Source organism: Cynocephalus volans, chromosome 11 (assembly GCF_027409185.1).
Source record: "Cynocephalus volans isolate mCynVol1 chromosome 11, mCynVol1.pri, whole genome shotgun sequence".
Lineage (NCBI taxonomy): Eukaryota > Metazoa > Chordata > Mammalia > Dermoptera > Cynocephalidae > Cynocephalus > Cynocephalus volans.
Genome location: NC_084470.1, coordinates 95,762,599 through 95,789,664, shown reverse-complemented (window position 1 = coordinate 95,789,664; position 27,066 = coordinate 95,762,599). Strand labels below are relative to the sequence as shown.

At 43.9% G+C, this 27,066-nt stretch overlaps 1 protein-coding gene across 3 annotated transcripts in view; it reads left to right on the top strand.

The window, feature by feature from the left end:
* Positions 1-27,066, top strand: part of XPC (XPC complex subunit, DNA damage recognition and repair factor) — a 32,713-nt gene that overhangs the window by 4,096 nt on the left and 1,551 nt on the right. For all 3 annotated transcript variants that reach the window (XM_063114514.1, XM_063114515.1, XM_063114516.1), the window contains 14 exons: positions 1,726-1,921; positions 4,086-4,189; positions 5,664-5,787; positions 6,798-6,882; positions 8,312-8,469; positions 8,950-9,070; positions 15,898-15,987; positions 16,825-17,715; positions 19,176-19,336; positions 22,099-22,180; positions 24,965-25,099; positions 25,180-25,349; positions 25,833-25,926; positions 26,483-26,572. In XM_063114514.1, the coding sequence (XP_062970584.1) occupies positions 1,726-1,921; positions 4,086-4,189; positions 5,664-5,787; positions 6,798-6,882; positions 8,312-8,469; positions 8,950-9,070; positions 15,898-15,987; positions 16,825-17,715; positions 19,176-19,336; positions 22,099-22,180; positions 24,965-25,099; positions 25,180-25,349; positions 25,833-25,926; positions 26,483-26,572 (2,501 nt within the window). The remainder of the gene's footprint in view (positions 1-1,725; positions 1,922-4,085; positions 4,190-5,663; positions 5,788-6,797; positions 6,883-8,311; positions 8,470-8,949; positions 9,071-15,897; positions 15,988-16,824; positions 17,716-19,175; positions 19,337-22,098; positions 22,181-24,964; positions 25,100-25,179; positions 25,350-25,832; positions 25,927-26,482; positions 26,573-27,066) is intronic.

The following is a 27,066-nucleotide window of genomic DNA, read 5'->3' as shown; positions in this document are numbered from 1 at the left end:
GATATAACACTTGTGCCTTTAACCAAGTAAAGAAGTTTGGTGGTGCCTCTGAAGTGTCCTCTCAACTGTGTTTTTAGATTAATAAAAATGAAATATTTAGCATCTTTGCTCATTAATAGAGGGCAAAAGACCATTGTAAGATCCAGAAATGAAGATTTTAAGGGCACTCTACGCAAACTATCTAGTCATCAATCTTTAAGCAGTCTCTGGCCTTGGAATAAGGAATCTGTTCCCAGATTCAAAATAACTAATTTTGAGATATTTTGTTTTTCAAAATGTTTCGTTATTTTTTGTTTATGTTCTCTTTAAAATGTTTACTACATGGGAATGCATAAATTCCTTCTTTTATAAAACATTTTTAAAGACATAGAACCGAATCAGTGATTTATCTAGCTTTAAATCAAATGCTACTGTAATGTGAACTTTATTTGAATTAAGTTATGATTTCACTTAGATCAGAAGAGAGAATTTTTCCTCCCGTGCAAAAATACATTATTGGGGATTTATAAATACCTGTCCAGAGAGTCAGCAGCACAAACGATAAATGAAAGGAATGAATTAAGTTGATATTTCAGGTTAATACTGCAGCCCCTTTTGGAACCTCATTAACAACTAGAGTATTTTTATTTTCCAAAATTAGTTGAAGTAGAATCATGGAAAGGCAAAGGAAGATTTATTTCAGCTTCAAGATCATTTGTGTGAATATATTTATAAAACAGAAAAATATCCTTCCTTACCGTATTATTTGTAAATTATTAAAATTAACTGATCAGTATAATTAATGTATATGTAAACAAACCGACCATACTTTTAGATGCCCTAATTTAGCTAAAAGCAACAGCTTATCTGTTTTTTGTATTCCCCTTTAACAGAAAACAAAAATAATTATTTTGAGAAAATAAAGATATTTTGAATTACTACCGATTGCGCATCCCTAATCCAAAAATCAGAAATGCTTTAAAATCTGAAACTTTTTGAGTGCTGACATGATGTTTAAATGAAATGCTTGTTGGCACATTTTGGATTTTTGGGTTATGGATGCTAAACTGGTAAGTATCTGCAAATATTCCAAAATCTGAAAAAAAATTCAAAATTTTAATCACTTCTGGTCCGAAGCATTTCAGATAAGGGAAACTCAACCTGTTTTATCTTATTCCAGCATTAAAGTTTTCTAAGGTGGTTGGTATACAAGTGCCATTTGGGTTAGATTGGAAAGGTTTTATTGCAGTATGTGTTTTTAGCAGAGTTTGGTCTTGAAAGATGGCAGAAACATCTATTAGTAGAAACAAGGTTGTAGTAAAAGTCAGACATGTTTATGACCTCAAAACATTTAAATTAGGAGGAATGGATTATCCCTAAAACAAATCATTAGTTTTGGCAGATAGTAAATAAGCAAAGTGTTAAATGAATGGATTCAGGTGTTTTCCTTGCTAGAGATTAGCTGCAATTTAAGACCCGAAAGTTAGATTTTATTTGAGTGTATAGCGGTCTCTGTGGAAGTAGAATAAAATGCTGATAAAAGAGGATGGTTTTTACTGTGAACAGGCGAGGCTGCAGGTGGGGAGAGGCTGAGAGCTGGTTGCTGAAAAGACACAGGATGATGAACAGGTGATGGAGATGGGATTTGGAGAGATGTTACAGAGTCTTTTCATGACCCTGCCCATACGCCACACTGCCTTCACCTTTCCTGTCTTCTCTCACCTCTTGTTCCATGTGGTTACCTAGATGTCTTAGAAGAAGAGAAACCCCCAAAGAAGAGCCGTCTCTCAAAAGTTTCACAAGGAAAGAGGAAGAGAGGCCGCAGTGATCCTGGAAGACCGGCAGATGGTCCAGCAAAAATGAAAGTGGCCAAGGTGACTGTTAAGTTTGAAAACATCAAGGTTGTAAAGGATGAAGCCCTCAGTGACGGGAAAGATTTCAGGTAAGATAGCTGAAGAGTTTTGGACCGTCAGAGAAGTGGGAATAATAAAACCTGCTCTTTTTGCCTGTCACTGGGATCTGTGGAAAAGACTGGATCTGTAAACTCTCCTAGATAAAGCTCAAATCAGTAAGAGCTGGAAATTTGTCATGTGAGGACAGTGACAAGTTATAGAAAGTGATTTACTCATGGTTACAGCTAGATGGTGGGAAAACCAGGAGGCGACCCAGGTCTTCTGACTTCTGGTCCAGTGCCCTTTCTACTCCACAGAGGGATTAGATACATACAAACCATTACCCACCCTTGCAGCTTTGTCCTGTGCTGCTTTCCTCAGTGCACTCTGCTTCTGCCCAGTTGGACTTCTGATCATTCACTCAACACATTCTTGCATTTTGTTATACCTGAGTTGTGCTCATATTCTTCCTTCTACCTAGAAAGTTTTCTTCCACCTTGAAGGTGCAGATCAGAAGCCATCTACTCTACAGAGTCTTCATAGATTCTTCCCCTTTTCCTCCTCTGATTTCCTGCAGTGTTTCTGAAGACTGTAACATGCAGTTATTTGTGACCAGCCACACACCCAGGCTTACTACCCTGTCAGCTCCTAGAGGGTGGGAACCATGCATGGTTCATGTTTGTATACCCTATGGCAGGGCCTTTTATTTGGCAGAAGCCGAACAAGTATTTTTGCAGTGAATGAATATTCATGTTAATTTGTGGTGAGCAATGAGTGTGAGCCTCGTGAACACTCATTATCTGCCTCCTAAGAAAGTCAGATGGGGTGGAAGAGGAAGCACAGAGGGAGCAGTCCCCTCACTTGTAGTGACAGCTTTGCCAGCCACCTCTAGTGTTGGTGCCGGGAGAGTGCGTAGTCTGGGGGAGGACAGCAGTGAGTATTGGAAAGGAGCACGGGAAGGCATGCAGACTGCCCATCATAGTTCATCTCTTCTCCTTTTCCCTTAGACTTTTCCCGAGAATGCCTCTGGGCTTCCTGCCTTCCAGTTGCCTCCCTTTAGTTGAATTCTTTAGCCAGAGATGTCTACACAAAGATAGACCAGGATGCTGCCAAGGAAAGCTTGGGGTTTCCCCTTCCCCTCTCACCTGAGAGTTGACTCTGGTCAAGCCCGTAGCACATAGACATATCTGCTGTTTATTCTAAGGAGAAATTTTTGTGTTGAGAGAAAACTGTAGGCTAAAAAGAGAGTGCATATTATTAGAGCTGAAGACTGAAGATTGGTTATTTTAAATGTTTGTGCTAAAAGCTTAGATAATATTCTCACTTGATATCAAGTGCCAAAGTTTACATATGCTAAAAGTAACCCAATACTTTAGACACATTTTATATGTGAATTTGCAGAAATATATTACGCATTAGCAACAGTTTAGCCTTGACCCATTGTTTAGCTCGCTACTTATCTATGTAATTATTTCCTTAACTAGCTAGCTGTCCATGTTTTTATTATTTATGATATACCTGTGTATAGTCATATCTCCAGTCATTTTTTTTTTTTTTTTTTTTTTTTACCGGTAAGGGGATTGCAACCCTCGGCACGGTGTGGTCTGCACCACGCTCAGCCAGTGAGCACATCGGCCATCCCTATGTAGGATCCAAACCCGCGGCCTCGGTGCTACCAGTGCCGCACTCTCCCGTCCACTCATCTTGAAGTTAGAATTATACCAACCTCTGTCTCCTTGTATCATATTTCTTAGAGATGGGAAAAAAACCTGAGTTTGCTCATAGTAGGATCAGCAAATGTGAATTCCCTTCTCTTCTTTCTGGCCTCCCACTGTACGTTTGTACACATAGATATCACAACTTGTACTTCTGGAACTCACATTATTATTGTGGTTTCTTCTCACTTTTCCCTTACCATTTCTAGGCAGAAGTATGCTTTCCTTTACACAGTTCTATGTTGTATATTAATAGTGTTCTTTCTATTTTGACAGCACCTCTAGTATTAATTAGACTGATGATCAGAGCATGTCTTGATGAGATTTTGTGACCCATCCTGATAGAGGAAATGAAGCTCAGAGCTCACTAATCATCTTTAAATAATTGCAAAAGGTTCAGAATAAATAGAAAGAGGGGCCTTTTAAATTCTGTTAAGCTTGGATGTAACACTAGGATTTCTGAGCCTTCCTCATCTTCCTTCCTGTGATCTTTTCATAGGGACTTGCCAAATGACCTTAAGAAGGCACACCGTCCAAACAGGGAGGCTGCTGTGGACAAGGGCAGCGATGAAGAAAGTGAAGATGATTGGGAAGAGGTCGAAGGTGAAACTTTTTTGTCAGAATTGTTTGATTTTGTTTTCTGTTTGATTCCTTTAGGACTCACATCATTATTGCAAAACTGTTGTCTTTTGAAACTAATAAGACCAAAGATAAGGTTGTATTAGGGACTTGCTTTTGATATAAGAAAAAATTCATGCAGGTTACCAAAGAAGGTTGTACATTGTCTTCCTCTGGTGACTGTCAATGAGCAGTGACCCTCTATTCATAGGAGAGGTGGCATCATCTACTGGAAAGGGCACAGGCTTTGACAGTAGTTAGACCTGGGTTCAGAGCCCAGCTTTACCACTTACATAGCTGTGTGAGCAAGTAACTTAACCTTGTGCAGGTATCCTCACCTCTCTGACTGCTTTCACTGGTAATGTTCTATAAACACTGAATGTTAACCGTGAACCATGCACAGTTCAGGCTTTAGGACTGTTGTGGCAAAAAAAGTTTGCAAATGTAGTGGGCTTAGGGCATCATATACTCACTGTATTAGTCTGTTTTGTGTTGCTATATCAGAAATACCTGAGACTGGGTAATTTATAAAGAACAGAGGTTTATTTGGCTTATGATTCTGGGACAGCTGCATCTGGCACAGGCCTTAGGCTGCTTCTCTTCATGGCAGGAAGTGGCAGGTAGCTGGTGGGTATAAGCAGATAACGTGGCAAGAGGAAGCAAGAGAGAGAGAGGGGAGGTGCCAGGGTCTTTTAAACAGCCAGCTCTCATGGGAACTAATAGAGCGAGAACTCATTCGCTACTCCTTCTACCCCAGGGAGAGCATTAATCCATTCATGAGGGATCCGCTCCCATGACTCTAACAGCTCCCAACACTGCCACATTAGGGATCAGATTTCCACATGAGTTTTGGGGGGACAACACATCCAAACTCTGTCAAGTTCATAGTTAGATCCAGTTCAGCAGGTTTGGTTCATTTCACTTTGCATTTACAAGCGATGTAGAGTAAAGAGATGGAAAAGATGATTTCTTTGTCACTTACAAGTTTACAATTGAGAGTGAAAAACACCTAAGTCATGACTCTATACAAAGCAAATTGTGATAAGTGTTATTGTAGAATATTGAGAATAGGAGATTGTTCTTCTTTGGCAAATTTTTTTTTGGAAAAAGAATCTCCTAGAACACATACATGAGCATCAGCTCTTTGATGGTAGGGGTCTCTGTCTAATCAACTCATATCTCTATACTTTAGTTTACTCATCTAAAGACTACTTCTCTGGGTTGTTGTGTGGGTTAAATTAGACAAAAGAATGCAAAACGCTTAGCTCAGCGCCTGGCGTGTCGTAGGAACTCAGAGCATCATGGGCATGGTGGTTTCCGCAGGGGGTTTACCTCACATCTGATCCTCACTTCCTTCTTCCCAGCATAACCTCGATTTTACTCAGTATGGTAGCTATAATAATAATAGTTACTATTATTACGATTACGATTATTGCTCCTTAAACATTATTGTTGGTAGAACTTAGTGAGCCTGTGCTGGGTGAGACCAGAGAAAATGCAGCCTTCTCTCAATCTGTTCTGCCTGTGAAGCCAGTGGAGATAGAAATCGAAACACCGGAGCAGGCAAAAACAAGAGAAAGAAGGTAAGATTAGGCCCTGGCTTCTAAGTTCCTGTCACATGAGTGGGCAACAGCTGCTACTTCATAGAAACTTTTGAGAAACACATAGTGGACCACGGCTGAGTATCAGAGTGGTCAGGAACCTCAGATGAGAGGGCCTTTGATGCACCTTTAGAGACTCGATAGAGGCGCCTTTGTGTCTTGGGTAGGGCAGTAGATGGGGAGAGGGAACTTCTCTGTGCCTAGGACTGAGCAGGTCATTCATTATCTTACCAATCCTTAGAGAGTATTACAGATGAGTTAGAGGCTCAGAGAGGGTATGTCACATTTGAGGAGTCACTTGGCCAGTCAGTGAGGAGCCTAGATCTAAATCCCTGACATGTGACTCAGCACTGATGCTTTTCCCACCACATCATGCTGCAGGACTTGAGGTGATGCCCACCATTGTGGGGAGCCCCATTCATCCCAGACTCCCAGTACCTCTGCAGCCTCCGATGGCTTAGGCGTGTGGAGCACAGTGCCTGGTAGTTACTTGGTTAATGACTATCACTGTGTGATGGGCACATTATTAGGTACAGAGGAGGGAAATTATAGAAGTCATTCAAGAAGTGTCACGTTTTCTTGAAAATTGACATAAAAAAGATTTTACACTAGAACAGCATCATATAATGACTGCATTAATTTAACAGAAAGGTAGTGGTTGCTAAAGAGCGAGTCAGTAGCTGGGAGGTCAGTCAGAGAAGATATCCTGGAGGCAGTGAGCTTCCAGGTGTGTTTGTGAAGCGTGATTTGGTGCTGGATGAGAGAACAATAATCTGGATATATAGAATGTCCTGAGCCAAGGTTTGCAGTTGAGAAGGAGCAGAAAAGTATGTGGAAAATAGCTGGCTTGCACGTCTGCCTGAGCAGTGCAGCCCTGTGTAGGAAAACAGGAAGAGTGACTCACGTGTCCTTAGGAATAGAAGGAATTGACAGGGGGTGAGGTCTGGTTCAGTTTCCTGCTTCATTCTTGGAATTTTCACTGTGTGTTGCAGCGAGAGGATGAAAATGGAGTTTGAGACACATCTTCGGAGGTTGATGAAGCGTTTCAATAAAGAAGTCCATGAGGACACTCATAAGGTAAGGGCGAGGAGTGCTGGGAAACAAAGGGATTCCTCTTCAGTGGAGAGAACTTGGGTTCTCAGTCAGACCTAGACTTAACTTCTGGCTCTGCTGCTCACTGTGTCACCTTGGCAAGTTTCTTACTCTCTCTGAGCCTTTGTTTCCTCATTTGTGAGGTGGGGTCATCATAGTGTTCACCTCAGGGGGGTTGTGAGGATCAAGCAAATGCTATATGTAAGGTCACTTGCAGCAGAGTGCCTGGCATGTAGCAAGGGCCAAGCAACCAGTCCTCGCCATCCATCTCTTCTTTCACCCATGATCTCACATGATCTCACAGATGGAACAAGAAAGACTGCAAAACAGAGAAATTCAAGACTGTGCTTAGAACAATGAAAGAGACTGGTGTGGGGCTGAACTGCTATGGAAGGCTTTATTTGGGAGAAAGGGCTGGCACTGGGTCTAGGAGAAAGGGGCAAGGGCTGGGAAGACTGCCATAGCTGAACTGTCGAGGGATGGTAGGCCGGCCAGCTTGTCTGCATGTGTGGAGGGTATATGTGTTAGAGAGTGGTGGGGAGTAAGGGAAGGGAGGGCTTTGATTTTCCTCTGATGGGCGGTGGGCCTCCAGAGAGGGTAGTGATGGGTGGAGAGCATGGATGGATGGAAGAGACACTGTCTGCAGCTGCCACAGAAATCTAGAGGTGCAAGGACAGGACGAGGTTAGATGATGGGATGTCCACTTCCCAGAGGCCTGGGGGACTAAAGGAGAGCTGTGTTCCTTTCACCTCTGGGTGGGTGTTGGAGAAGAAAGAAAGGGAAGATCAAGGTGACTTCAGGGTTTGAAGCTTAAGTGAGGGGAGAGAGGCAGCACCATTGACTGAAATAGGAAGGCTCTTGCGGGAGAGAAGGAAGACCAATTTTGGAGTGAAAATGCCATGAAGCTGTGGGAGAGAAGGGAAGGCAGCACGTCGTCGTTTCTGTCAGCTGATGGGGGTTGTGGTTAGACAAGGGCTCTGTGGCAGAGAAGTTGGGCTCACACACGTGGAATGGTGGAAAGAGAGCTCCGTGAGCCTCTGGCCCCTGCCCAGGCTTGTGCTTCTCAGCCCACTCGCTTTTCCCTCTCCTCTTGTTGGAGCAGACCCCAGACATTATAGCATTTCATCCAGAAACCTTCATATGTATCTTTAAAAGATAATACCTTTTTAAAAAAGAGAAGTGTGTATTTTGCAGCTTTGAGTTTTGATGATTTCTTTGAGGGAATGAGTACATGGAGAGAAGAGGGGGTGAAAGACAAAGCCTTGGGAATTGGCTCATGCTAGTGTTTTTACTTTCTTGTGTATAGAAATAGCAACATAGTCTATCAACAAAATGTCTTTTAATTTGACAGCAATCATTGCTGTTAGTTTTCAGCCTTCCTTCCATGCCTGCCCCTACCTCTCCCTTCTTGCAGGTGCATCTTTTGTGCCTGCTAGCAAATGGCTTCTATCAAAATAGCATTTGTAGCCAGCCAGATCTGCATGCTATTGGCCTCTCCATCATCCCAACTCGCTTCACCAAAGTGCCTCCTCGAGATGTGGACACCTACTACCTCTCAAACCTGGTGAAATGGTAAGGCGCTCTGCCCGTCTTGCAGAGTTGGAGTGTAGGATTTGTTTCCCTCAGGAGCTAGATTCAAGTCAGTTCTGCAGACCACCCTGAGGTGGTAATTATGTACCAGGTGGTGGGCATGGCATTGAAGATAGAGAAATGTCAGGTATGATCCCTGCCCTGGAAAGCTCCCAGTCTGGCAGGGAAACAAATACCCACCAGGGTAGTGTGAGGAGTGTTCTGGAAGAAGTGTGCTGGGGACTTCAGGCACACTGAGCAGGGTGCTTATCTCAGCTGGAGGGCCTGGGAAGGCTCCCGAAGGAGGTGAAGTACGAGCTGGGCCTTCAGTGATGAGAGGAGTTAGCCAGATAGGCGGGAAGGAGGAGAACAGAGGTATGTGTCTCACAGTTCACTCCTCCTTTTGATTTTCTTGGCTGTAAAAGAATGGAATTCTCCTTTGCCCTGGCCTGTGACACAAGGGAATGCCTGGTTTCTCCTCAGGTTCATCAGAACATTTACAGTTAATGCAGACCTTTCAGTCAATGAGCAAGACAGCCTCCAGACCACATTGGAAAGAAGATTTGCCATTTATTCTGCACGAGATGAGGGAGAACTCGTCCATGTAAGTGATTCCTCTGGTAGCACTACGTTATTTTATTAGTACTGCTAATTAATAACGATGGCAGTCATGTGCCAAACACTATTCCAGGTGTTTCACATTCATTATCTCCAGTCCTCTTGACAACCTCTATAGGTACTGAAGCTTAGAGTAGCTAAATAATGTCCCTAACTTCACTCAGTTGGCAAGCATTGGAATCAAGATTGAGATCAGAGTCTGAGTCAAAGTCCTGCACTCTTCTCTTTCTATTACTTGCTGTCCTGGTGTACTGAAGCACGTAGGTTTTGGTCATATGCACTAGAGATGTTTAATTATTCAAGTATTGTGTTCAGAAGCCCCAAGGAGATGTTTTTTCAGATTGGATGCTGAAATCCTTGAGAGCTCGTTTCTGTACCTCACATTTGGGTGATGACGCTGGCAGGCAGCTGCAGTGAGTAGGGTTCTGTCCATAGAAAGAAATCGTGGTGGCGAAATGTTTTTATGGACGGACAGGCTTTATCAAACACCTGCAGGTACCCAGTGGTAAGCTCTATCTGAATAAAGCAAAAATAGAGATGGGAAATGTGATTTTATCCCTAGAGTATTCCTATTATTCCGTACACTTATATTTGGGAACCCCAGAGTCCCTGTTTGTTTAGAGAGAGTGACCGGACTTTTCCTATGTAGAGGCCAAATGACTGCCATCTTCATTTTTCTTCTTCTGATTTGGCTTTAAAAAGTCTAGGATATCTGGCATGGCCAATAGTTAAATTATAATATCACCACCCAGAGAAAATATTAGTATTTTAGTATTATCCTCCCAGACTCTTTTCCTACATATTTGTGTATATATGTATTTGTTTTTTGATTTTTTTTTTTAAAGCGGAAATGGGATCATACAGTTTTTTAAAAAGGGTATAATTCAGTGACCATTTAGTACATTTGCAGTATTGTGCTACTGCCACCTCTGTTCCTAAAACATTTTTATCACCCTCAAGGGAGACCCTGTGTATACCCATTAAACATCTCTTTACTAACCCTCTCTCCACCCACACGTGGCACCTGCCAGTCTGCTTCTGGTTGCTGTGGATTTACTTTTTCCACATATTTCATAGAAAACAAATCATACAACATGTTGCCTTTTGTGTCTGTGTCTTTTGCTTAGTATGATGTTTTTAAGTTTCATCTGCATTGCAGCAAATATCAATGTTTCATCCTTTTTTATGGCTGAATAACATTCCATTGACTGCATTTTGTTGATCCATTTGTCCATTGATGGACAATGAGGTTGTTTCCACCTTTTGGCTATTGTGCAGAGTGCTGCTAATTCCATGTGTGTACATATGTTTATTTGAGTACCTGTTTTCAGTTCTTTTGGGTATGTACCTAGGAGTGAAATTGTTGGTTTATATGGTATATTCTGTGTTTCACTTGTTGCAGAATTGCTAAACCGTTTTCTACAGCTCCTACACCATCTTACATCACCACAAGTAGTGTATAAAGGTACCAGTTCCTTCAAATTCTCACCAACACTTGTTATTTTGCAGTTTTTTGGTTAAAGCCATTCTAATGGGTGTCAAGTGGTATGTCATTTTGGTTTTGATTTGTATTTCCCCAGTGACTAATGATGATGAGTGTCTTTTTGTGTGCTTGTTGGCCATTTGTATATCTTCTTTGAAGAAATGTCTATTCAAATCCTTTGCCCATTTTTAAATTATATTTTTTGTTGTTGAATTATAAGAGCTCCTTATATATTCTGGATGTTAGTCACCTATCAGATATATGCCTTGCAGACATTTTTCCCATTCTGTAGGTTGTCTGTTAACTTTCTTGATAAAGTCCTTTGATGCACAAAAGTTTTTAATTTTAGCAAAGTCCAAGTTACCTATTTTTCTTTTGTTTTTCGTGCTCTTGGTGTCATATCTAAGAATCCATTGCCAAATCCAAGGTCATGAAGACGGACTCACATGTTTTCTTCTAAAAGTTTTATGGTTTTTGCTCTTAGGTTTAGGTCTTTCTTTCATTCATTGTGAGTTAATGTTTGTTATGATGTGAGGCAGGTGTTCAGTTTCATTCTTTTCCCTGTGGATATCCAGTTGTTCCAGCACTATTTGTTGAACAGACTATTCTTTCAACTATTTGTATTCATTGTATTTGTTGTATTTCACTATTTGTTGAAGAGGCTATTTTTTTTAATGGAGATTGAATAGTCTTGGCCCCCTTGTCAAAAATCAACTGGTCATAAACGTATGGGTTAATTTCTGGCTTCTTAGTTCTTTTCCATTGGTCTACATGTCTATCCTTATTCTAGTACCGTACTGTTTTGATTACTGTGGCTTTGTAGTACATTTTGAAATCAGGAAGTGTGAGTGCAACTTTGACCTTCATTTGCAATATTGCTTTGGCTATTTGGGGCCCCTTGTAATTCCTTATGAACTTGATGGTTTGCTTTTCCATTTCTACAAAAAAAGTTGGAATTTTGATAGGGATTGCATTGAATCTATAGATCACTTTGGGTAGTATTGCCATCTGGACAATATTAAGTCTTTTAATCAGTAAACACAGATGTCTTTTATTTGTGTTTTACTCTTTCAGCTGTGTTTTGTAGTTTTTATTGTATACATTTTTCACCTCCTTAGTTAAGTTTTTTCCTAGGTATTTTAGTCTTTTTGATACTATTATAAAGATACTGCTTTTTTTTTTCAATTTTATTAATTTTTTTACATTCTATGATGTTGTAGAGGAATTGGGAGGGAGAGGGAGAGGGGAAAGGGGAAGGAAATGGGATGGAAGAAGGAGAAAGGAGGAGGAGTGGGATTGAGGCCTGTGGCACCCCCCACATTCTCACAGGGGAGACTGGTGGGCTTCCAGTGGTGGCTTGGTTGTTGCCAAGCTGGGTGCAGATGTCAAGGGACTGTGGCAATAGCCTTTGCCCCCCACCAGCCCAGCTCAGAAAGCTGGGGCCCTTCTTGCCGAGGCTTGTTGGTTGTCACTGATCTGAATCTGATTGAGCATGGCAAGGGGTGTGGTCGAGACCATCAGCCCCCTGCCACCCCAGCTCAGGAGAACCTGCGGCACCTCCAGCAGCAGCTCGGTGGTTGTCGCTGGGCTGGTTGCTTGTGCTGGGGGGTGTGGACAAGGCCCTCAGCCCCCAGCCGCCCTGGCTCAGGAGAGCCTGGGGCACCTCCTGTGGCGGCACTGTGGTTGTCACTGGGCTGGTTGCACTTGTCAGGGAGGTGTGGCCGAGGCCCCCATCCTGAGGACTGACTGTGGGTGTTGGGGGGCATGGCTGAGTCCCCTGGCTCTCCCCGCTTCCTGGCTTGGTAGCCCAGGGGACTTCCAGTCCTTCTAGGTGTTATAAGTGTTCTTTGGTGAAATGAGACCTTTACTAGTTATAAAACTTCTTCTCCGGTTGTGGGTACTTTGTTTTTTCTTTCAGTTCTGTGTTGGATTATTTGCTGTTCCCACCACTTAAACTCTGCATCGGAACTAATTTGTTGTCCTTTGCTTACTTCTAAAATGGGGGAATTTCCCGTGGGGACCAGTACTTGAGTTCTGTGGTTGGGCTAAATTGCTGCTTTAATGCTGATTCCCTGGGGAAGGCTTTTTGTGCAGCTCAAGTTTTAACATTTGACCTTATAGGCACTTCTGGATCTGGTGAATTTTGATGCACCTGGGTTGTATAGAAACACTGGTCTGGGCCTGAGTCTTCATCAAACTGCAGCCCTTCCAATTCTATATTCCTGACCAGTCTCCTCTGGGTGGTTCTGCACTGATTGGGGGGTAGATCAGCTGTGCTTGCTGTGTCCCAGTATTCCCCCAGTGGGCCCGTCTCCCCCACCACCCATGCCGCAAACACTTCCCATGGGACGGGCTGTGTTCCGGTCCCTTGTGATGACTCACTATCCTCTGAGTGGCTCCTTTTTTTCAGTTGTTGTGGCTCCTTGGTCCTATGTGGGTCCACAGGAACCCTGTTGGTGGTACTGCTGGCCTGGGGGCCACCAAGGCCCTTTTCTCCCCTGCCACCTCTAAGCAACTTCATCCGAAAGGCACAGCTGTGGCTTTTTGCCAGCTGCTGCTCTGTGCACTCAGCAGCTCCAGCCTTAAAGCAGCCGCGGCACAAATGGTCAGAGCGGTTTTTTCTTTCTCTCATCGTGGCTTCTCCCACCTTCATGAATTCCATAGGTCTCTCCTCCTCTTCCCCTGAGCTCTAGTGGCCCCATCTTGGCTGTCGTTGCTTTTCAGTAGTTGTAAATTGGTTGATTTGTGGGATAGAGTGATGCTGGGGACCGTCTATTCTGCCATCTTGACTGGAAACTCTTGTGGCAATTTCTGGTATTGATTTCTTAATTTCCTGTTTACATTGTTCATTGCAGGTATATAGAAACAACTGATATTTTGTGTTGGTTTTGTACCCTGCAACATTGTCAAATTCGTTTATTAGATCTAGTAGCTTTCTTGTATATTCTTTGGGATTTTCTGAATATAGGATCATGTCATCAATGAATAGAGATAATTTTGGTTCTTCCTTTCCAGTTTGTATACCTTTCATTTCTTTTTCTTGCGTAATTGCTCTGGCTAAGGACTTCAGGTACAGTGTTGATTAGCAGTGGTGAAAGCGGTCATCTTGTCTTGTTCCTGATCTTAGGTGGAAAGGCTTTCAGTCTTTTACCATTAAGTATCATGGTAGCTGTGGGTTTTCATAAATGCTCTTTAATGTGTTGAGTAAGTTCCCTTTATTCCTAGTTTTGAGTGTTTTTGTCACAAAAGCCTGTTGGATTTTGTCAATACTTTTTCTGTGTTGATTGACGTGATCCTGTGGTTTTTCTTTCCTACCTTTTATGAACATGGGTCAATACATTGTTTGATTTTCTTATGTTGAACCACCCTTGCATTCCTGGGATAAGTCCTACTTGATCATGTTGGGCAACCCTTTTAATGTGCTTTGAATTTGGTTTGCTAATATTTTGTTGAGAATTTTTGCATTTGTATTCATGAAGGATATTGGTCTGTGGTTTTCTGTTCTTGTGATGTCTTTATCTGGCTTTGATATCAGGGTAATGCTGGCTTCATAGAATGAGTTAGAAAGTGTTTCCTCTTTTTCTGTTGTTTAGAAGAGTTTGAGATAGACTGGTGTTCATTCTTCTTTAAATGTTTGGCAGAATTCTGTAGTGAAGTCATCTGGTCCTGGACTTTTCTTAGCGGGGAGGTTTTTGATTTCTGATTCAATCTATTGTTACAGATTTGTTCAGAATTTTCTCTTTCTTCTTGAGCCAGATTTGGTAATTTGTATGTTTCTAGGAATTTGTTTATTTCATCTAGGTTATCTAATTTGTTGGTGTAGAGATCATATAGATAAGTAACCTGATTTTTTCTTTCCCTTAGCAACATACATTGATAGATTTCTTGTTTTTTGTTTTGTTTTCTTTTTGGCAGCTGGCTGGTAAGGGGAAGATTACTTGTTAAAGGTGGTGACCATGTATGTTGGGGTAGCAATAGACTGTTTCCAGAGTACTATCACATACGTTATCTTATTTAATTATATTTAAAGTCCTGTGAGAAAGATCAAGCAGGGTTATTATAGATAAAGATTAGAGAAGTCACTCAGCTAGTGGTGAATATGCAGTCATCCAGACTTCTAGACCTGTGCTCCTGTGCCATGCTATGTGCCAACAAACTAAGAAATTAAATTGGTACAACACTATCAACTAAACTACAAACATTATTTGGATTTTCCAAGTTTTTACACTAATATCCTTTTTCTGTGCCAGGATTCAATCCAGGATACTATATTGAAGTTAGTTGTCACGTCTCCTTAGTTTCCTCCAATCTGTGACGGTTTCTTGGTCTTTCCTTGTCTTTCATGACCTTGACACTTTTTGAAGTTTTTAATTCCAGAAGAAACAAGGCAAAAATAATTATTTTTCTCATCATAAAATGGCTTCTCACAGAAAACCTGACTTCCTGGGGTCTGTCCGTGGCTCACTCGGGAGAGTGCGGTGCTGATAACACCAAGGCCACGGGTTCAGATCCCATATAGGGATGGCCGGTTAGCTCACTGGGTGAGCGTGGTGCTGACAACACCAAGCCAAGGGTTAGGATCCCCCTACCGGTCATCTTTAAAAAAAAAGAAAAGAAAGAAAACCTGACTTCCTATTTCTGATTTTACCTCTGACTTTCTCACAAGGGTATTACAGCTATTAATGAGAAAGGTTGGGACCTGGAGATCTGTGTAAGAAGACCTTACTCAAGGACGTTATCCCTGTTGCTTTTGGAGGTTAATTTCCCCGAGGAGGCTCCCATCCTCATAAGTTACTAAAGTTTTTAGAGCTACAGCCTTCAGTTGAAAGATTCAGTGTGGAGGAAATGGAGAATAGGGAACAGACTTAGGTGATCTGGTAATATTTTTTATATTTTCTTCCCAAAGTGGTACTCTTTTATTATTTTATTTTAATCACAAATATAACACATGTTGAATACAGAACAATCAGAAGATAGCTAAACAGATAAAAAAGAAAAATCCTATTAATACCCATAACTCAGTATATAGGTCCTTTTTCAAATATACATTTATGTCTATATTTATATGTAATTTTTCTTACAAAAGTGTAATCACATTTTTTTTTAAGAAAAACTTCTCTCCTTTAATATATCGAACATTTTTCCATTTTCTATAAAGATAATCTTTGCAGCATCATTTCTAATAATGTTGAGGGTTTGAGTCTCCTGTTATTAGACAGTTTGGTTGTTTCCAACTTTTGCTTATAAACACGCACCACAGCAACAACACTGAACTAATTAAATCCTTAATTATTTTCTTAGGATAAATATTTTATTCCTTTTCATCATAGATATTTTTACTGATTCTCCGGGCTTTGCAGCTCCTGACCCGACTGGTCTTGTCTCTACAGCCAATTCCACTGAGGTCATCAGCAGCAAAGGTGAGCTTCTTAGGGCTTCCAGAGAAAAGCAGCAGTTGAACAGGAAGGAGTGAGACGTTATCAAACTTAAAAAGTTGGTCACCCTTATGTTTTCAAGAGCTGGCATTCATGGAGCATGGGTTCTTGTGAGCCTGCCTTGCACAGAGTGGGTAACTAGCAACCTGAGCTTTGTGTGCACACAGAGAGAGCTCTTGGCTCCGTGATGCTTTAGTTCCTGTTCTGTAAAATGGGTAGAATTGTCCCTTTGCTCATTAGCAATGTGGGGTGTTAATGGGTGAAGGACTGAATTTTGAGATGCTCCAGGAAGGAGGCTAAATGCTGTATTCATTGGGGTGTTTGCATTGTCTGAAGCCTGATGGTCTAGAAGTTTATTTTAATAATCTCTGTATTATTAAAACTGCAAATGTATTAAGTCATTATATTACTGTAAATGTAAATTTAAGCATTTGGTTTACAAAATGCATATGTGCAAGGTCGATATTATTACTAAGGAAACAGACTCGGAGGTTGAATAATTTACCTGAGTCACATAACAAATAGATAGAACTGGAATTCAAACTCAGGTTCGTCTGTTTTCAAATCCCATGCTCTTTGCTCTGCTCTATAATTAGGGTGAAAAGAATTATATTGCAGCATTATCTCAGGTGCTACTGATTTTAGTTAATACTTTCATACAACCCTACAGGAAAACTAGTAAATCACTGATGAGCTGGGGATGTCTTGGCATACTGGTTTTCTAGCCAGTGACTTAATCCTATTAGATTACAGGATCCCTATTAGATCACTAGCAAAAAAAAAAAAAAAAAAAAAAAATTTTTTTTTCTTACTCTGTTTAAGGGAAAGAAACCTTCCAAGGAGAAATTCACAGGGGGTTCTGGATGCTCTTCAGAAACTTCCACCCGGGTTCCAGAAAAACACACCAAACCAAAGACTAGCAAAGGACCCAGACAAGAAGAAACCTTTTCTAAGGGCACTGACAATCCAAGTGTTAAAGGAAAGAAGAGCAAGGCAGCTTCAGGCAGAAAGAAACGGAGAGATCCCTCCTCCAGTGAGGAAGAAAAGGGCAGGTGGGGAGAGCAGGAGGAGGAAACTCGGAAACTGCCGCGTGGCCGGGAGCGGCGGGTGGCCTCCAGGGTGTCTTATAAAGAGGAGAGTGGCAGTGATGAGGCCAGCAGTGGCTCTAACTTTGAGCTCTCCAGTGGGGAAGCCCATGATTCCTCTGATGAGGGTTCTGAACCTGGTCTTTCAAGGCAGAGGATGGCCCCAGCTCCTCAGAGGACCAAGGCTAGGTCCAAGAGTGACTCTAAGACCCAACGTGGAAATCACCGTAAACACCCATGCATTGCAGCAGCATCCTCAAGCTCTTCAAGCAGTAAGAGAGGCAAGAACATTTCCAGTGATGTTGAGGAGGCAGGAAGAGGGAAAGCGGCGGCAGGTGTTGACCAGTGGCTGGAGGTGTTCTGTGAGCCCGAGGAGAAGTGGGTGTGTGTGGACTGTGTGCACGGCGTGGTGGGCCAGCCTCTGACCTGTTACAGGTATGCCACCAAGCCCATGACCTATGTAGTGGGCATTGACAGTGATGGCTGGGTCCGAGATGTCACACAGAGGTACGACCCAGCCTGGATGACAGCAACCCGCAAGTGCCGGGTTGATGCTGAGTGGTGGGCCGAAACCTTGAGACCATACCAGAGCCCATTTATGGAGAGGGAGAAGAAAGAAGACTTGGAGGTAAGGCCTTGGCTGCCAGGAGCTTGAAGACCCAGTCAGGTTATTAACATTATTGCCATTTTTGAGCACCTTATATATGTCCTGCGCTGTGTTAGATGTTGTTAGTGTGTTACCTCATTTAATTACCACAGCACTATAAAGTGGGGGTATTATTGCCTTAATTTTATTTGTAAAAAGTTGCAGAGCCAAGAGATTAACTGACTTGGTGTTTGGACCCAGGTCTATGGGGCTTTGAGGCCTGTGTACTTTTAGTTATTGTCCAGTTGCAAGTCATATAACTGGAACTATGTGAAGGAAGGAATAACTCATCGATATACTTTTACCCCCCTTCCTGTTGTGTGCACATGTACACAAACACACCTCACACATGTAGAACACTTGTCTCCTGGGAAGAAAGGGATGTGGAATGAGGAAATACCTTCAGTCTATTGAGAAGGCACATCAGGAAGCAGGGACTTCTAAAACATAACACAGCTGTGTCATTTGGTCCTAGAACCAACACTGACACCAGGAAGAGTACTGAGCTCCTAGTGTCTGGTGGGTGTGATGTCGGGAGTAGGTCAGTATTTCTACACAGGAGCATGCCCAGGTTTGGCAAAGATTTATTTCCAGTTACTCAGGATAGGCAAAGTGTGGGGTCATTTATCATTTGCCATAGCAGTGCAGTTCATCCCATATTGAGAGTTTGCTCTGGGGTGTTCTTGATTCATTTTATTGAGTAATGATAGGTTAAGTGGGAATTATGCAGGTATTTCCTGCATAATTATTCCTGCGATTAAGGTATTGTAACTAACCTAATTAAAGAATCAGTGGAAGCTGAATGCAGAAAATCCTCTCCTACTCTCGGCTGCTCCACAGTATCAGTCCTTCCTCATCTACTGGAGTTTCTGAAGAGATACTAAGGGAAAGCTTGGGAGAGGTTGGTGAGTAGGATATGAATTACAGCAGTGGAATTGTCTGCTGAGAAGTCAGAATCCTTAGAGAAGCGCACAGAGAACACCTGCTAATTATATTGGACTAAGAGAAAAGCTGCAGAGTGTGAACAGCTCATTTCAGTTTCTTGTGAGAGCAGTCAGGTAAGCCCACACTGTAGAATAGTGATGTCACTTGGAGATAAGGCCTTCTTACTGAAGAAAGCTGTATGTTTTTCTTCCTTGAAGATCTTTAATGGAACAAGCACTGATCTGCTAGGGCTGATTAAAGTGTCTGAGGGTTGGAAATTGGTTAGGTGATTTTCTGAAGTTGCCACAAGCCACAGAATTACATGATTCTTCATACCTTTTGATTGAACTAAAACCTACTTAATAGAGCTACAGGTGCAGTGTTACAAAGTCATTAGTGTTCATGAAGCCTCGGCTCCATCATCTGTTGTCAGAGCAAGTTAGTCTAAGGATTGTCTACCTCATACCTCACTTCCTCTCCAAATAACATGCTCAACATTCTCTGTCTGGCCTTTGCAGTTTCATGCAAAGCACCTGGACCAGCCTTTGCCCACTGCTGTTGGCTTATATAAGAACCACCCTCTGTATGCTCTGAAGCGGCATCTCCTGAAATACGAGGCTATCTATCCTGAGACAGCTGCGATCCTTGGGTATTGTCGAGGAGAAGCTGTCTACTCCAGGTGCGTGAGGCAGCCTGGTTGGCTTCAGGGGCTTCCTGATAGTCTGAAATTCACAACCTTCTTCCTGGGCAAGGAGCTGGTAGTGTAAGCCCGTCTTCTTGGTAACAGCATTCTCAGAAGATGGGCTACAGTGTATGCACAGGCTGTTGTGTGTGTGAGGTGCAGAGACATGAAAGCCTGAAAAGTAAACAACAAGGAGAAGCGGGAGGGAAAAGTTATGGGAGAAAATAAAAAGTAAGAAAAATAAAATTTAAGATAGGGCAATAAAAAACACACCTTTCAAAATATGTTAAAAAAACACATAAAAGAAAGGAATAAAGGATGTGATCATGAAAGTTAGGGTGAGTGAGTATTTAACAGGCACAGAGTTCAGTTTGGGAAGATGAGAAAGCTCTGGAGACGGACAGTGGGGACGGCCACACAGCAGTGTAGATGTACTTCCTGCCACTGAAACTGCACTTAAGAATGTTTAAAGTGGTATATTTTATGTTATATTTTATATCACAGAAAAAGAAACTACTGAAGAAAAAAGTAGAATGAGTAAAAAAAAAGAATGTGAAATATATGCATAATTAAAACTGAAAAAATGTTAATAGTGTTATTTTGAGATGAGGAAACAATAAAAATAGAAGCAGAAGTTTTGAGAAATGGCAATGGAAAGTAAATAAAAGTGATTTCTAAAAACATTGGAATGTGAAACCAAAAAATAGGGGATGTTCCTAATACATGGGAAAACAAGAAGATATGGAAAAGAAAGAAAAAAGGAAACAAGGAAACCCACCTTAGAGTAAGTGGTGTGAGTCCTCTTAACCCATCAGGGAGTCAGATCTTCCATTCAGGACTTTACCCAGTGTTGGAGCTTTCTGTCACATGTCAGGGGGGACCAGGACCTGGTCAGGGGTGGGGGCTTTAGCTATTCTGGGACATTAGTATCCAACAGTCAAAGGGGGCCAGGGGCTGGGCCTCCCTGACAGGCTTCCTTGAGTGAGCACATTAATAGTCAGGAGAAAGGAGGATCTGGGGAAGAGCGTGCTGGTGTCGTCCAGAGGAGGAGCCACGTCTGTGATAGAAGGAAGCATCAGAAGTGCACATTTACTTATTTACTTTCTATTGTTTTTAAACGTACATAACAGTTTGCCACTGTGACCATGTTTAAGTGTGCAGTGCAGTGGCACTAAGCACATTCACATTGTTGTGCAACCATCACCGCCATCCGTCTCAGAACTTTTTCATCATCCCAAACTGAAACTATGCCCCCATGGAACACCAGCTCCCCATTCCTTTCCCCCAGCCCCTGGCAGCCAGCATTCTACTTTGTCTCTATGAATTTGACTACTCTAGGTACCCCATATAAGTGGAGTCATACAGTATATATAGTCCTTTTGTGACTGGCTTATTTCACTTAGCATAACATCCTCAAGTTTTATCCATGTTGTAGCAAGAGCCAGAACTTTCTTCCTTTTTAAGGCTGAATTACAAATGGTATAGACCACGTTATGTTTATTCATCTGTAGATGGATACTTGTGTTGCTTCCACCTTTTGGCTGTTACGAATACTGCTGCTATGAACGTAGGCACACATATCTCTTTGACACGCTGCGTTAAGTTCTTTTGGGTGCATACCCTGAAGTGGGATTGCTAGATCAGACGGTAATTCCATGTTTAACTGTTCGTGGAACTACCACGCTGTTTCCATCGCAGCTACACCGTCGTACTTTCCCATTTCATAATACATTGGCAGAAGAGCGCCACTTCAGCACTTGGAAAGTGTCTGGTCCTCCCAGCAACCATGTGAGGTAGAAGGGCCAGAGCTCATCATCCCTAATTGATAGATGAGGATACTGAGGCCCAGGAAGGGAAAGGGACTTGTCCAGATTACCAGCTAGCAAGTGACACAGGCAAGATTTGCTCCATGCCCATTGTGCTGTGCTGAAATTGTGCTGCGCTGAAATTCAGTCTTGGACTGCCTGGCAGAGCAGTGCCTGCCACCTGCACTAGAAAGAAACTTGGTGTCCTTGCTCGCTGGTGCCCCTTCCTCACAGAGTTAGGAAGGGTGCAAACTGGAGAAGAGATGAACGTAAGAAGCTGTGGCAAGGAAAGGGGCTGAGCCTCGGTGGAAAGTAGGGTTGCAAGACTGTGATATAGCTCTTAAATCAGGGAGGAAACTGAGGATCTCTTCCCATAGTCACAGGCTGCCATGAGTCATTTGATGCTTCGATATGCGTGCATCTTAGTTCTGTGATAGTTTATTAGCTTATTATATTTAGTTTCCATGTAGTCTTCTTTTGGGTTCCCTTTTCTGGACACTTCTCCCTCCCCACATGGTGTTTAGCAGCAGATCAGACCCTCAGCAAGCGCTTGCTCCGTGGTGAGTAAACACATCTGCACGCTGTGGCTTTTACCTCATCCCCTATAGGCTGCAAGGGGGAACGAACACTGGGCTCTGGACAGCAGAGGAGAGGAAATCCTAGGAAGGGGAGGAGCAGCAGAGGCAAGACTTGAAGCCTATGACAGAATAACTCCATGTGGGATAAGATTTCTAAGTGGACACATCCCCCTGAAAGAAAGGCAGTCCGAGTTAGAGGCTGTTTGCCTTAGAAGCTCCTCTGGGTCCCTGGGGCATGAGGCAGAGCCCAAGGAGAGAATGGGCCAGGCTGCACTCTCCCTTTTTCTCAGGGTAATATGAGGCACCATGGTCCTGCGTCCCATGTGCAGGGCGTGGACTGACTTTGTCCTTTGTTTCCCTGTGTTGGCTCCTGTAGGGATTGTGTGCATACCCTGCACTCCAGGGATACGTGGCTGAAAAAAGCAAGAGTGGTGAGGCTTGGAGAAGTGCCCTACAAGGTAACCAAAGCCGGACAGAGGTGCCCTGTGGGGATGCGGGGGCGCAGGCTGAAGCTAGGTGGGAGAGCCATGGGCAGAGGAGTGGAGACAGGAGCCGCCAAATGTATGCCCAGGATAAGAATCCAGAAATGTCTCGCTTCTCTGGCTTGAGCAGGATTTGAGGAGGAGATAAGCCTTTAAATTATATTGTTAATGAGGAATTTGTAAGAAATGGATCTCCAAACACCTGAGAAATTTAGGCCAACAAGTAGGACTCAGACTTCTGTTGTATTGTTCTAAGAGGCCAAAGCCCTGCTTTGTAAAAGACACTTTCTCCAATGAAATTGCCTCTGTTTAACAGTTCACCGAGCATTTTGCGTGTGTATGATCTCTGTCGAGTCTCAGTAACTGTAGGAATTGGCGTTGATACCCATTCTACAGGTGAGAAAACCGGAGCTCAGGAAGGGAGATGACTTGCCCAAGGCCTTTAAGTTAGTAAAGTGGCAGTGCCTGGGCAGGAGTCCCAGGCCCTGCCTCCGCTCAGTGTTCTTTCTCTCACATTGTGCTGTGGCACTGTTAGGTCAGTCGCCCATGAGAAACATGACCCGATAGAGCACCACAAAGCTTTTTCACAGGACACAAAGTACAGCTAAGCCAGCAGAGACAGTGGCCGGCCACAGAGACTCGTTTACTTCTCTTCGTCAGATCCCAGCAGGACCCTCTGGGGAGCTGGGCAGGGTGGGGTATTGGAAGCAGGTCTCTGCCAGCAGCAGATTTGAGCACATGGTGCTGCTTGAGCCTGAAGGACTATGAGGTTCCACCGACCTCCTCACCTTTCTTTTATGCTCCTTGGCAGATAACCAGTCTATTCTAGAGCAGCACTGTCCAGTGGAAACATAATGTGAGCCACACATTGAAAATTTTTAGCAGCCACATTAAAAAACAAAAACAGGTGGAATTTCAACATACTTAAATGTATTCAAATATATCCAAAATAATATTTCAACATGTAAAAATTATTTTAAAATGTTAATGAGAACTATTTTAAATTTGTTTATTCTTAAGTCTTTTTGTGTGTGTTTGACTTTCAGGAACTCAGTTCAGGCCAGCCCCATTTCAAGTGTTCAGTAGCCACGTGTGACTGACATATTAGCAGTTCTAGAATAATCCTGTATCTCTCAAATCCATCCCTTGTTCTGATCCAGCTCCTGGCTTGACATCATTTGCTTGGAGAACAGCCACAGCCTCCTTCCCAGCCTGAGTCCATTCCCTGCACTGCAGTCATGGGGATCCTCCTGAAACACAGAGCCGTGTGGGACCCCGCTCTTGCTCTGTCCCAACACCCACTGCCTTCAGTATAGAGTCCTGGGTCTTCCACATTACACAGGAGTGATGCTCTGGCCCCTGCCTCCTCTCCATACCAAGACTACTTCCAGAGTCCCCAGATTCAGGTGTTCTCACACTTCTGGGCCCTCTGCCCTTCTCCCCAGTCCTGTTCACCTGATCAACCCCTCTGTGCACCCTGTAAGTCTCAGCTCAAACATGACCTGTTCTGAGCAGCCTTTCTTATCCTCCTCTATCGTCAGGGCTGGTGATGGGCCCACCTCTGAGCTCCCGTCCCAATCTGTACTATTCACACTGAGTTATAGCTGTCTTTACCCACAGGAGCCTGCTTTCCTTAAGAGCAAAGACTGTCCCTTCTCTCTCCATCCTCATGACTGGTGTCATGGCATGGTCTGTAACAGATGCTCCGTGGATAATTACTGAACAGTGCTGAATGAATGGCTCCCTCAGAAAGGGTCTGTCACTGCATTGGTGACAGAGGATGTGCCTGGAGACTGTGGCAGAACTGAACATGAGAACAGGGGTCAGCAGACTGCAGCTCACAGGTCACACCCAGCCTGGGGCCTGTTTTGGTAGCGCCTTTGGTCTCAGAATGGTTTTCACATTTTTAGAAGGTTGTAAAAGAAGAATAAAGAATAAGCGCCAGCGACTGAATGTGACCCTTTATAGCAAAAGCTTACCCCTGAGCTAAAAGAAGCTCCCGTGCCCAGGACTACAAGCTGATCCTTAACTCCATGCCTGTGCTACTCCTCATAAGAGTTATACAAACGTCTCCTCCTTGCCAGTCCTCCACTCCTTCCACCCCCTGACTTCCCAGGGAAAATCTTGGCCTTGGCCACTAGACATCTGTTGGGGAGCGTACTCAGGAGTCCTGAACTGTCAGTGCTTTCCAGAGTGCATGAGGTGCATCCTTAGGTCATATAGCAGTTGAGACACAGGCTCTATAGAGAAATAGACAGTTATCTCTGTTTAAATCCTGGCTCTTGTCACTTCCCAGCCGTGGGATCTTTTTATTTTCCTGGATCAGCCATGGGATCTTAAGTAAGTGACTTCATCTTTGAGTCCTAATTTCTCTATGATTTAAGTAAAGAACATAGGACAGTGGTTAAAAGCCTGGGCTCTGGCCTTTACGATTTGTTTGACGTAAGGTAAGTCATTAACCCCTCCTCAGAGCTGCTCATCTGTAAAATGGAGGTGACAGTAGGACCTGCCTCGTGGGTCTGTTGAAAAGATGAAGTTAATAATACATGAAGCACTGAGCCCAGTGCCGGGCAGAGTGAGCACTGTAGACAGGAGCTGGTATAGCAGTCATAAGGGGACAGGAAGCACACAGCTCCTCGTTGTGTCATGAGGGTAGAAGGAGGCAACAGGTGTATGGCACTGAGCGCAGCACCTGCTGTGAAGTAAGCGCTCAGCATCTGGAAGCCTTTGTGGAACCCGTGGCTGTTTTCTCTGGTGTAGATGGTGAAAGGCTTTTCTAACCGCGCCCGGAAAGCCCGACTTGCTGAGCCCCAGCTGCAGGACTTTCATGACCTGGGCCTGTTTGGCCACTGGCAGACAGAGCAGTATCAGCCTCCTGTGGCTGTGGATGGGAAGGTAAAGGCAGCATCAGAGGGGTCAGGGCCAGGGTGCTTTGTTCTGCAGCTGCCAAATGCTGGCATGCCCACCCTCCATAGGTGCCCCGGAATGAATTTGGGAATGTGTACCTCTTCCGGCCTTGCATGATGCCTGTTGGCTGTGTTCAGCTGAACCTGCCCAATCTACACCGTGTGGCCCGCAAGCTAGACATCGACTGTGTCCCGGCCATCACCGGCTTTGATTTCCATGGAGGCTACTCCCATCCTGTGTCCGTGAGGGGGCTGTGATGGAGACTGAAACGAGGGCCAGGGATGCTGTGGAGATGGGGATGGGAAGCTGGGGTGGGCTGCTGGGGGCTGAGGCCCAGGGCTCTCATTTTCAGGATTTTCCACTGGGTTTGCAGTTAGCCTGAACATTTTATCAATTTTGTTGTCCATCCAGGGGTGACAAAAGCAATAAAAGCAGCATGCTAAAATGATGCTGGTGACCAGAGCAGGGTCAGCATCCTTCCTGAGCCACTGCCTGGTTGGAGAGCTCTGTGTTGCCATGGGCAGGGGACTGGGGAGGAAGAGGCAGTGCTGCTTTCCATAGGCTTGTCTTCTGTGTGGGTACTGTCTGCCACTGGCTGACCCAGGACGTCCTTCAGGGCTCCAAGTGCTCAGAAGTGGCCCATTGTCCTCTACAAAAGGAGGAGTGGAGGCCAGAGCAGGTGGCAGGCTCAAAGAAGTTCATCTGTGTTGTGTCCCCACAGATCTGAGGGGTACATCATTTGCGAGGAATTCAAAGATGTGCTCCTGGCTGCCTGGGAAAATGAGCAGGCACTCATTGAAAAGAAGGAGAAGGAGGTGAGCCCATGGGCAGGGCCTGAGGACAAGAGGGGGTGGGGGTGGGACTCACACCACTGGGCAGCTCTTCCCTCTCTGGCACTGTCTCGCACCATGGAGAGAAGAAGGGGAGGGGAGAGAGTACATGCTCCACAGCTCTTTCTAGCTCTCTGACTTCATGGAAGGCACCCAGGGGAGCGAGCACTGGATAAGTAGACTCCTGCTTGCATGATCAAATCCACTGTCACTGTCCATTGTGGGCCTAGATCGGGCTCCAAGGACTGCAGCCCCTGCTGCTAACACCTGCCTCTGTCTTGATTTGCCTATCATCCAGCTTCTGCACAACCTTATCTGCTAAACATTCCAGAGTCAGTAATTTAAAAAAAAAAAAAAAAGGCAAGTATATAACTATAAATCAGACCAACTTTTTTGAAAATGGGATTTGTTATGGTAGACTATTTTTTAACCTAAAACTGTATATATATCTCTCCATATATATGTTTACAGATTTCATCTTGATGTTTTTCCTGAAAATGTCAGTGTTGAACATTTTCTCCCACTTCATTTTTGTCTGCAGAAAAGGGAGAAGCGGGCTCTGGGGAACTGGAAGCTGCTGGTCAAAGGACTGCTCATCAGGGAGAGGCTGAAGCTTCGTTATGGGCCCAAGGTCAGCATAGGTCCTTTGCAAAGAAAACAAGCCCGGGGTCAGTTTCCTAGAGTTGCAACTCAGAAATCACTGGTCCCGATTCTGCCCAGACATCAGGTCATGTTATAACGCCTCAGTCCTTGGCCTCCAAGGCCACATGTCCTTACCTTGTTGGGAGAGATGTTCTGGAGTCAGGCCTCAGCTGGCTTTTCCAGCCCCCAGCCCTGCCTCAACATCCCCTTTCCTATTTCTGGGCACATGGGCTGGGGATCTGATTTGGTGCTAAACATCACACAGGGAGGGCCAAGTGCCCTGTGTGTTCTGTCTGTGCACCACTCTTACCTTCCGGCATTCGTGTTGCCTGTGACCATCCTGCAGGCCTCATTTGCTCACTCATTGCTCCTCTCACAGTACCTGCCATGTGCCCGGTGCAAAATTGACATGCAGCCCTCATGAGGGCTTCCGTGTGGGGCAGGCAGAGCCCCAGGCACAGTTCCGTGGTGTGATCAGTACTG